Source organism: Scyliorhinus torazame, chromosome 11 (genome assembly GCF_047496885.1).
Source record: "Scyliorhinus torazame isolate Kashiwa2021f chromosome 11, sScyTor2.1, whole genome shotgun sequence".
Classification (NCBI taxonomy): domain Eukaryota; kingdom Metazoa; phylum Chordata; class Chondrichthyes; order Carcharhiniformes; family Scyliorhinidae; genus Scyliorhinus; species Scyliorhinus torazame.
Window position 1 is genome coordinate 165,928,228 of NC_092717.1, and position 12,248 is coordinate 165,940,475.

The 12,248-nt window shown below is 46.9% G+C and overlaps 1 protein-coding gene across 4 annotated transcripts in view; it reads right to left on the minus strand.

Annotated features, from left to right (window-relative positions):
• LOC140385628 (matrix metalloproteinase-16-like) overlaps positions 1 to 12,248 on the minus strand; it is a 374,928-nt gene that overhangs the window by 67,598 nt on the left and 295,082 nt on the right. For all 4 annotated transcript variants that reach the window (XM_072467962.1, XM_072467961.1, XM_072467964.1 and 1 more), the window contains one exon: positions 889 to 1,027. In XM_072467962.1, coding sequence (XP_072324063.1) covers positions 889 to 1,027 — 139 coding nt within the window. The remainder of the gene's footprint in view (positions 1 to 888; positions 1,028 to 12,248) is intronic.

Genomic DNA, 12,248 nt, shown 5'->3' on the forward strand with positions numbered 1-12,248 from the left:
CTATTTCAGCTTCTTGCTTCAATGAAAATATGGCCCTTAAAATTCTAAAATTAAAACTCTATAAGCATTGCAAAAATGCTGCCTGCTCCTCAAAGTGACGATTCCATTTACTTCCAGTGCTTACACACACACATACACATCCCTTGAATGGATCACTTAAGGTCCTTCACAATTGGCTGCCTTCCAGGTGTCCTGCTGCCAGATTGGAACATTTCATGCTTTCAGGTTCCTGAATTCTTGAAATGAGACTTGGCTGAAATAATGGCAGAATATCAGCATTTTCTTTGAATAGCGTTGTGAAATTTTCTATGTTCACCTCAGAGTACAGATCTCAATTTAATGCTTGTATCTAAAGACAAGTCTATTGCATGATATCATCATATTTCATGCATTAAGCCACTGAGCCAACTGAAAGAAATTGTCACTTTTCCTGATTGTAGTACTTAATAAGATGATGCAATACATTAGTTTTACGTAAGGTTCAGTTCTGAATATAAATTCAATGGATGTAGCAACAAGGGCCAACTAAAAGAATCAATAGTTTGATAAATTCCAATTCTAGAAATCAATCAACTGGCTATAGTCTATTTGATTTTCAATACCCCACTTCATCATACACATGTAGATGAACATCTTTTACGATAGCAGGACAAAGCTAATATAACTTTTATTCAGCAAATTTGTTAAATGAATTATGTTTCGGATATTAAAGTTCAACTTTCATCATCAAATAAACTGTTAAAATGGGACCAATCTAAAATTAAATACTAAACAGATACTAAAAAGGAAAATCTTCCTGGAGTCTTCAACATTAAAAAAAGGAACAGTTCCTTTGCATTGTAGACAGCACAATCATTTTTTGTTCTGGTAACAAAAATTCACACTTACCTTTAAAGAACACAAACTTCCCGTCAGGCCGTTCATAGACTGCATCAATGTTTGAAGGCAAGCCCCTCCAGAAATAAGCAATTTGCATGGGGTAACCATCCAAAACTCTATTGTTTCGAACACGCCAAAACCAATGGTCCTGCAATTAGACAGTTCACTGGTTAAATGTGTTTTTCTTTGGAATTTGTATGCTCTCTATAGATTTGTGTACATTTACACATGGAAAGTAAAATTGGGCGGGATGTTAAACGGGTGACCTACTCAATACCTGTTTGCTTGGGGCAGGTTAGTTTAAAATCACCTGAAGAATAGGAAATATTCGAAACACAGTTTACTATAAAAGAAGCCGTAAGTTATTTAACACGCTAATTGCTTTCTCGGCACAGAGTATTTCTCATGCGAGGACTGAAAATGCTGGTCTGGCTTGCACCTGTGGAGAGACAGAAACGGAAGGTAATGTTTCAGGTCAAAGACCTTTCAACAGAACTCCGAATGTCGCGATCTTTCTCATTTCATTTTTCCTATTAAAATGCTTGATCATCTTTCAGTTTTCATTTCAGATGCAACGTGTAACATTGATCATCCTTTACTCTTTGCAGTGTCTTTCTATATATTTCCACTATTTCTGTTCTTACTCCATTTTGACAGAGTATTTTGCTTGTTACGAATCCTTACAAAAGATATGCTAAATAATGCGTCAATCATGTAAGTATAAGTTGAAGCTCCTGCGACAAATGACAACCCCTACTAAACTGTAATTTTGTGCCTTAAAATCTCTTAGTGTTGAAAAATCTCAAGCAAGATTTATTCTGAATAGAAAACATTGAGAAGGGATTTACATTCAAATTGCTGCCTTTCAATACTTCAATTTTGACTTTGGGTGATAATGTAAAAATATGTAGTGTGGATACAATCCCACATTATACACTTCTTCTGAGTTTCATTTCCATTAATGCACCAATTTTACACTGTCAAAACAGTTTTATGAAGTGATGACAGAATTTTGAATATTTCTTAACTGAGATATTTCGACACTACAATTTGCAAGCAGAACTGCTTCTTAATATCAAATTCAGGCATTGAAGGCTAATATGAAGTTTTCACAACTTATTTACTCATTTGCTACACCAAGATCACATAGCCTTGCAGCACCATTTTATTACTACAAGTTATGATTTTACCATGCTTTTTATACTCATTCACAAGATATAATTCTTATTGCTACAAACCTTTCAAAAATGATTTCACAGATTTGTGAAGAAATTACAATAATCTCAGAATTTTTCTCCTCCATAATGTATTAACTGCCTCGTTTTGCCTTATCTTTATTCACCATTAGACTGTCACCGCCACATAGCCCCCTTCAATGAGGAGGGCAGGAAGAGCTGGGTAACCAGCACCAGTGGTTATTATCGAAGCTATTTTGTTTTTTAAAATAAATTTAGAGTACCCAATTCATTTCTTCCAATTAAGGGGCAATTTAGCGTGGCCAATCCATCTACCCCGCACATCGTTGGGTTGTTATGACGAAACCCACGCAAACACGGGGAGAATGTGCAAACTCCACACGGACAGTGACCCAGAGACGGGATTGAACCTGTGCCCTCGGCCCCGTGAGACAGCAGTGCTAACCCACTGTGCCATCGTGCTGCTAATTATCAAAGCTATTTTGTGATTGGGGGGGGGTGGGAGAACTGGGTTGCTGCTGCATTGGCCAAAGGGGAGCTGGAGTTCGGAGAGAAAGTCGGGGCGGGGGTCTGCCGCCTGGGGGAATGGGGGGTGCGGGAGGCACGGGCATGTGGCTGGCATAGAAAGGGAGATGGCTAGTCGACGGGAAGCCTCCTGATCCGGCTGCTAACTTGAAATGTGAGAGGCCTGTACGGGTCAGTCAAGAGGGCCCGTGTGTTCGCGCACCTGAAGGGACTGAAGGCAGATGTGGTTATGCTCCAGGAGATGCACTTGAAGGTGACAGATCAGGTTAGGCTGAGAAACGGGTGGGTAGGGCAGGTTTTCCACTCGGGGTTGTCGCGAAGAATCGAGGGGTGGCGATCTTGGTGGGGAAGCGTATGTCGTTTGAGGCGCTGAACATCGTGGCAGATAATGGAGGTCGGTACATGATGGTGAGTGGTAAGTTGCAGGGGGTGCGGGTGGTACGAGTGAATGTATACGCCCCGAATTGGGACGATGCCGGATTCATGAGGCGCATGTTGGGTCGGATTCCGGACCTGGAGACAGGGAGCTTGATAATGGGGGGGGCGGGGGGACTTCAACACGGCGTTGGACCCAGCATTGGACCGCTCCAATGACGGTAAGAGGACGGGTAAGAGGACGGCGGCGGCCAAGGTGTTTAGGGGGTTTATGGACCAGATGGGGGGAGTGGACCCATGGAGGTTTGCCAGGCCGGGGGCCAAGGAATTTTCCTTTTTTTCCAACGTCCATAAAGCCTACTCCCGGATAGATTTCTTCATTATGAGTAGCGCACTAATCCCGAGGGTGGAGGGCACAGAATATTCGGCCATAGCTATCTCAGATCATGCCCCGCATTTGGTGGAGCTGGAGTTGGGGGAGGAGAGGGACCAGCGCCCAATGTGGCGCCTCGATGTGGGACTGTTGGCGGATGAGGAGGTGAGCAGGCGGATCTGGGGGTGCATTGAAGGATATTTAGAGGCTAACGACAATGGGGAGGTGCAGGTGGGGGTGGTCTGGGAGGCGCTGAAGGCGGTGGTTAGGGGAGAGCTAATCTCCACTAGGGCCCATAAGGAGGGAAGGAGAGGAGAGAGAGGGAGAGATTGGTGGGGGAGATATTAAGGGTGGATAGGAGGTATGCAGAGGTCCCCGAGGATGGATTACTCAAGGAGCGACGAAGCCTCCAGGCCGAATTCGACCTGTTGACTACCAGGAAGGCAGAGGTGCAGTGGAGGAAAGCGCAAGGGGTGGTGTACGAATATGGGGAGCCGGATGTTGGCACAAAGGCTTCGGAAGCGGGAGGCAGCGAGGGAGATTTGGGGAGTTAGCAATAGAGGGGGGAACACGGTGTGGAGTGCGGTAGGAATAAATGGGGTATTCAGGGACTTTTATGAGGAGCTGTATAGGTCTGAGCCCTCGGCGGGGAGGGGGGGAATGCGCCGATTTTTGGATCGGCTGAGGTTCCCGAGGGTGGAGAAGCAGCAGGTGGCTGGGCGAGGGGCATCGATTGGGCTGGAGGAGCTGGTTAAGGGGTTGGGGAGCATGCAGGCAGGGAAGGCCCCGGGGCCGGATGGGTTCTCGGTGGAATTCTATCAGAATTATATGGACCTGTTGGGCCCACTACTAGTGAGGGCTTTCAATGACGCGAGCGAGGGGGGGGCCCTGCCCCCGACAATGTCCAGGGCGCTGATCACGCTGATCCTGAAGCGGGACAAGGCCCCATTACAGTGTGTGTCGTACAGGCCAATCTCGCTCCTCAATGAGATCGCGAAGTTGTTGGCGAAGGTGCTGGCTACCAGAATTGAGGACTGTGTCCCGGGGGTGATTCACGAGGACCAGGACCAGACGGGATTTGTGAAGGGTAGGCAGTTGAACACCAATGTGCGGAGGCTCCTTAACGTAATTATGATGCCTGCAGTGGCGGGGGAAGCGGAGGTAGTGGCGGCTATGGTCGCGGTGAAGGCCTTCGACAGGGTGGAGTGGGAGTATCTTTGGGAAGTGCTGAGGAGGTTTGGGTTCGGGGAGGGGTTCATCAGTTGGGTTAGGCTACTTTATGAAGCCCCGGTGGCGAATGTGGCCATGAACCGGCGGAGGTCGGAATACTTTCGGCTGTACTGGGGGCGAGGCAGGGGTGTCCCCTATCCTCCTTGTTGTTCGCATTGGCAATTGAGCCTTTGGCCATGGCACTGAGGGAGTCCAAGAACTGGAGGGGACTGGTTCGGGGTGGGGGGTGGGGGGGGGGGGGGGGGGAGAGGAACACCGGGTGTCGCTGTATGCCGATGGCCTGTTATTGTATGTGGCGGACCCAGTGGAGGGGATGCCGGAGGTTATGCGGATTCTCAGGGAGTTCGGGGACCTTTCCGGATATAAGCTTATAAACGTAGGGAAGAGTGAGCTCTTTGTGATACACCCAGGGGACCAGGGAAGGGAGATAGACAAGCTTCTGCTGAAGAGGGCAGAAAGGAGTTTTCGGTATCTGGGGATCCAGGTGGCCAGGAGCTGGGGGGCCCTACACAAGCGGCTGGTGGAGTAGATGGAGGAGGAGTTTAAAAGGTGGGATATGTTGCCATTGTTGTTGGCGGGTAGGGTGTAGTCGGTGAAAATGACAGTCCTTCCGAGGTTCCTCTTGTGTTCCAGTGCCTTCCCATCCTGATCCCTAAGGACTTTTTTAAATGGGTCAGCAGGAGCATCATGGGATTTGTGTGGGCGAATAAGACCCCGAGGGTAAAAAGGGTGTTTCTGGAGCGTAACGGGGACAGAGGAGGGCTAGCGTTGCCCAATCTATGTGGGTACTACTGGGCTGCCAATGTGGCGATGATCTGTAAGTCGGTAATGGAGGGGGAGGGGACGGCGTGGAAGAGGCTGGAGATGGTGTCCTGTGTGGGCACGAGTCTGAGAGCGCTGGTGACGGCACAGCTGCCGCTCACGCCGACAAGGTACACCACGGGTCCGATGGTGGCGGCGACTCTGAAGATTTGGGGGCAGTGGAGGCACCACAGGGGTGAGGTAGAGGCCTCGGTTTGGTCCCCGATCCGAGAGAACCATCGGTTCGTCCCGTGGAGAATGGATGGGGGGTTTCTGAGCTGGCATCGGGCAGGAATTAAAAGAATGGGGGACCTGTTTATAGATGGGACGTTTGCGAGCCTTGGGGCGCTGGAGGAGAAATTTGGGCTGCCCCCCGGAAAAGCCTTCAGGTACATGCAGGTGAGGGCGTTCGTGAGACGGCAGGTGAGGGAATTTCCGCTGCGTTCAGCACGTAAGATTCAAGATAGGGTGCTCTCGGGGGTGTGGGTTGGAGAAGGCAAGGTCTCGGCGGTCTATCAGGAGATGCAGGAAGAGGAGGAGACCTCGGTGGAGGAGCTAAAGGGTAAATGGGAGGAGGAGCTTGGGGAGGAGATAGATGAGGGTCTGTGGGCTGATGCCCTGGGTAGGGTTAATTCTTCCTCCTCTTGCGCCAGGCTTAGCCTGATACAATTTAAGATTCTTCACAGAGCGCATATGACAGGGGCGAGGTTGAGTAGGTTTTTTGGGGTAGAGGACAGATGTGGGAGGTGCTCGGGGAGTCCAGCAAACCACGCCCATATGTTCTGGGCGTGCCCGGCGCTGGATGTGTTTTGGAGGGGCTTTGCGAGGACTGTGTCTAAGGTGGTGAACACCCGGGTCAAGCCGAGTTGGGGGTTGGCACTATTTGGGGTATCGGACGAGCCGGTAGTGCAGGAGGCGAAAGAGGCCGGTATTCTGGCCTTTGCGTCCCTGGTAGCCCAGCGGAAGATTCTGCTACAGTATTGGAGTGGGTAAAGTTTGCCTTGGGAGGGTCTGTGCAAGGGTTCTTCAGGCGGTGGCAACCGTTCCTAGACTTTCTAGCGGAATGTTAGGAGGTGGTCAGCAGCAGCAACCCGGGGGGGGGGGGGTGGTTCAGGCATGTGTTTATTATTGTTTCATGAGGGGGTTTGTACATTCGGGGAATTCGCGATATAAGTGTACGATGTTGATCTGGGTGTTGTATGCTTTTCTTTTTTCTGTTTGTTGAAAATTTGCTAAAATCGAATAAAAATATATATTTTTAAAAAAGCTATTTTGTGATGCACATAACCCAGTTGCTTATCATATAATTATATCATATAATTTACAGTGCAGAAGGAGGCCATTCGGCCCATCGACTCTGCACCGGCTCTTGGAAAGAACACCCTACCCAAGCCCATCCCTTCACCCTATCCCCATAACCCAGTAACCCCACCCGACACTGAGGGCAATTCTGGACACTAAAGATAATTTATCATGGCCATCCACCTAACCTGCACATCTTTGGACTGTGGGAGGAAACCGGAGCACCCGGAGGAAACCTACGCACACACGGGGAGAACGTGCAGACTCCACACAGACAGTGACCCAAGCCGGGAATCAAACCTGGGACCCTGGAGCTGTGAAGCAATTGTGCTAATCACTGTGCTACCGTGCTGCCCAAGTAAATCAAGCAAAGCGTGATTGTGGAATTGAGAAACTCAACAGACGCAATGGGGGGAAATTCTGTTGATAAGGTACCGCTTCAATTTCATTCCACCCTCAGGAGCAGGAGGTGTGTGATGGGGTGGGGAGGGAGTGGGTGGGGAGTGGGGGGGGGGGGGGGGGGGGGGAACAGATCATTGGTTTCGAGCATCATTGACGCCAGGTCTAATTCAATGAAAATGATGCTGAAATATGTGATCTAGAACAAAAATGAATATTCTTCATTGCCTGGCAGAATAACCCAAGATCACATCTCATAAGGCAACATTTTTGCAGCAGCTCAAGGCTAACACGCAAAGATGAAGGACGTGTGGTGAGAAGAGAAAGCCCAAGAACTCCAACAATATGCTGACCATCATGATATACAAAGTTTTTTTTTGAAGCCATTATGGCCATCTATAGACCAAGTTCAAATGGACAAAATCACCTTCGTTCGCAGGATGGTGTTTCTCTTCTTCGAGATAACAATAACACCCATCCACGTTGGAAATAATACTTTGAACAACCAGGAATCCATAATGTCAGCAGATACTCTCCAGTACTCTGTGGTAGAATCCATGGGCGAATCAACAGTGAACCACTGCATCAAGTGAAACAGATGACAAATAACAAAGACTGTGGCCTTGAGAGACTTAATGGATATATCCTATGGGCTTAGGAGGAAAAATAACCCCCCTCCCCCGACTTCAGGAATCAAAGATCAACTGCCTTCTAATGACAACATTAAATACTGCCGAGTTGAAAAGTGCTTTAAGCTCAGTTGCCTCCTTGCCAAAACTAAACTGATCATGTGTTGTAGGGGATGACATATTAGCATGGATAAAGGAGGGTTAGCTATCAAGAAGAGTAGGGATTAAACAGTCCTTTTTTGATTGACAAGCCATAACTAGTGCCATATCTAGTGGAGTGCCATCGGGATCAGTGCCTGGTCCTCAACTATTTACAATCCTGTATCAATAACTTGGATGAAGGGACCAAATGTATGGGAGCTAAATTTGTCAGTGACACCAGGATAGGCAGGAAAGTAAATGGTCAAGAAGAGGTGAGTGTCTTCAAAGGGATACTGGTAAGTTGAGTGAGTGGACAAAAAATTGGCAGTTGGAGTGTAACTTGGTTCACATAGAATAGAAAGGCAGCACACTATCCACATGGAGAAAGATTGTATAATTCAGTGGCATAAAGTGATCTGGGTGCCCTGGTACATGAATCACATAAGTTAGTTTGCAGGTACAAGTGATTAGGGAGGCGAATGCAATATATATTGCAACAGGACTGGAATATAAAAGTGAGGAAGTTTTATTGCAGCAGCACAAGGCCTTGGTGAGACCACATCTGGAGTACTGTGTGCAGTATTGGGCGGCATGGTAGCACAGTGGTTAGCACTGTTACTTCACAGCGCCAGGGTCCCGGGTTCGAATTCCGGCTTGGGTCACTGTCTGTGCAGAGTCTGAACGTTCTCCCAGTGTCTGCGTGGATTTCCTCCGGGTGCTCCGGTTTCCTCCCACAAGTCCCGAAAGACGTGCTTGTTAGGTGAATTGGACATCCTGAATTCTCCCTCTGTGTAGCCGAACAGGCGCCTTAGTGTGGCGACTTGGGAATTTTCACACTAACTTCATTGCAGTGTTAATGTAAGCCTACTTGTGACACTTATAAAGATTATTATTATTTAAATTAGATTTAGAAACAATTCAGAGAAAGTTGACTCGACTCATTCTTGGGATAAAGGGGTTGTCTTCTGAAAGAATGTTGAACAGTTTGGGCCATTGGATTTTAGAAGAATGTGAGCTGATCTTATTGAAACATATGAGACACTGAGCAGACTTGACAGGGTGGATATCCAAAGAGTATTTCCTCTTGTATCAGAAACTAAAACCATAGGACATAGTTTAAAAATAAGTGTTTTCCCTTTAAAGTCAGCGATGTGGAGAATTGTTTTTCTCCAAAGGGTAATTGGTTTGTGTAATTCTCCCCCAGAAACAGTTGAAGCTGTGGCATTGAATTTATTCAGGGCTGAGTTAGACACATTTTTGATAGACAAGGGAGTCCAAGGTTCTGGGGGCAGCTGAGACCACAATCAGAGCAGCCATGATTTTATGATTTTATGGAATGGTGGAGCAGGCTTAAAGGGCTGAATGGCCTATTTTTGTTCCTATTACCCCACCATAGGCATACATTATCTACAGTTTCCGGATGGCTGCAGAGTCTTTCCAGCTCTGCGCCAGAGTTGCAAGTCACTCTTCAATTCTGTATAAAAAAAACTAATCTGTCCTTCAATGTTGCCAAAACAAAACTCATACATCACTCCATACCTAGTCAGCCAAATATCCTACCTCTCTTATATGTTGAAGAGACTCTGGAATACGCTGAACATTTCCCAGATCTTAGCAGCCACCTCTCTCAAAGGCCACCATTGACGAGGAAATCCAACACTGTATCAGCTACAACTGTTCAGCCCTCTAGAAACTACAGCTGCAAATGTTTGACAAGAAAGACTTCAGCACAGTACACAACAGTTTCCATCACCATAATCTTGCACTGCAGTGAGACCTGGACTGTGTATCAGCGACACATAGGAGTGCTAGAGAAATATCATCAGCAAGGCTCGGCTAGAGATGGGCAATAAATATTGGTCTAGGTCCACATCCCGTAAAAATGAATAAACAAAATAATTCCTCCAGAATCAATGGGAGGATCATTGAACAAATGCTAATGTCCTTCTTGAAGCCAGTTGGACAAGCATTCAGGCGAAACTCCTTCAATATCGTCTTCAATGGGCTGGACATTGTGTCCAGATGCCCCAACAGACCCGGTTTCCCCAACTCTCAAAAGGCCAGTGTTCCAGGAACGGACAAATTAAACGCTTCAGAAATTCTCTGAAGCTCTCACTGAAGTGCAGCGGCATTGATTAATAATGATAGGGTGCAGCTTGTGACCGATTGTCCAGAAGAGACGAAAAGGAAAAACATCCTGCATTCTGAATCCCACTACCTGATGTGTCCACAGATCTGCGGATTGTGAATCAGCTTGTTGTTCAGTCACATGAAGACCCATAGCAGAAACCCTCAACTTTGAGTAGATACATCCTCGAACTGGGGCAGCTGAATTCCTTATTGTGATGAGCGCATACTCACTTTCAAATTTATTAGCTTGAGGATAACCAGCTTTTATGTTTTTTGCTCTTTCGTCAGCAGTCAAGTGTTCAATTATGTGAAGCCTTTAGAATCATAGAATCATAGAATTTACAGTGCAGAATTTACAGCGCAGAAGGAGTCCATTCGGCCCATTGAGTCTTCAGCGGCCCTTGGAAAGAGCACCCTAACCAAGCCCACACCTCCACCCTAGCCCCGTAACCCAGTAACCCCACTTCACCTTTTTGGACACTAAGGGCAATTCAGCATGGCCAATCCGCCTACCCTGCACATCTTTGGGTTGTGGGGGCGAAACCCACGCAAACAAGGGGAAAATGTGAAAACTCCACACGGCCAGTGACCCAGAGCCAGGATTCGAACCCGGGTCCTCGGTGCCATGAGGCTGCAGTGCTAACCACTGCGCCACCGTGCTGCCTCTGTAGTGAAGAAAACCTAATAAGGCAATATCAGTTCTCTTCCCTGTGCAAAGGTTCTGAAAATCCGATGTGCAGAAAATCTTGTACTACATAACTCTCTAAATAATTTATCACCTTGCAATGTTTGCCATCTATGTGTTATGAAATCAGATATTGATGTCAGTTGATTCTGTAATCTCCAAAGAACTAAAAAGGTACCTTTCATAATATTTCCGACCTAGAAAGCCAGTTGGAGCAGAATTAAAATACATTTCAGATTATAAATTGCATATGTTCCTTCAGTTCCTCAGTAAATATTAAAAATGTTTTGTTGTTACATAAATTACTACCATAATCCAAAAGGTGTGAACACTGTAATGAGGGTAGAGGTGTTACACTGGATTAAAACTGGATGGTTTTTGACTGCACTGACAACACTGTCACTGAGACAAAAAAATTATGTCATGGTCCCCGTAGTTAGTCATACATTTATTTTCACAATTCCACAGATTTCTTAAAATGACTTTCACAGTTTCTGTTTAATGTCAGGTTCCGGAAACATATTGCATAAATGCTGAGCAGCAATTGAGCAGACAGAAACTCTAGGTGGCAATCCTGTTCAATTCTTTTGGATGAACGAATTCTAGTCTAAAGTTGTAACTAATTTCAAATAAAATTAGAAGGACAAAAGTAAAATACAAAGTAAAAGGCGCAATAGAAAGCAAAATATAATGAAGACACTGGCCAAAACGTTCTCACTGTTCCTGTCGGAGGGATCTTCCGGACCCGCTGATCACCTTCAGCCAATGGCGGGCCGCCACTACCCTTGCAAAAAAAGCCGAGGGGTGGGAAATCCCGCCCACTGGGTGGAATTTTAATCTACCAGACCCACATGCAGCAGGGCACACAGGCAGAGGGTTGGGAACCGGTTTGTAAATGAAACAGACTTGCCATGGCTCTTTAACTCAGCTATGGTATTAGCATCATACTTCCAGGTTTTCCAACCAACCACAGAGAGCAGGCATGTCGCTATCTGCCAAATGAATGGTTTCTAGTTAAAGGAACCCCTTTAAAGCCCCCAGAATTGCTGAACAGTGCATTACTTAATGAATCTTCAGGAACCATCTCCAGCTCCTCAGAAACCGTGTTAGGGAACTGGAGCTGGAGGTGGATGAACTTCGGATCATTCGGGAGGCAGAGTTGGTCATAGATAGAAGCTTCAGGGATGTAGTTACTCCGAAGAATAAAGATAGATGGGTGACGGTGAGAGGGGCTGGGAGAAAGCAGTCAGTACAGGGATCCCCCTGTGGCCGTTCCCCTTAGTAACAAATATACCGCTTTGGATACTGTTGAGGGGGGGGACTTACCAGGGTTAAGCCATGGGGTACAGGTCTCTGGCACAGAGTCTGTCCCTGTTACTCAGAAGGGAAGGGGGGAGAGGAGTAGAGCATTAGTCATTGGAGACTCCATAGTTAGGGGGATAGATAGGAGATTCTGTGGGAACGAGAGAGACTCACGGTTGGTGTGTTGCCTCCCAGGTGCCAGGGTGCGTGATGTCTCGGATCGTGTTTTCGGGATCCTCAAGGGGGAGGGGGAGCAGCCCCAAGTCGTAGTCCACATAGGT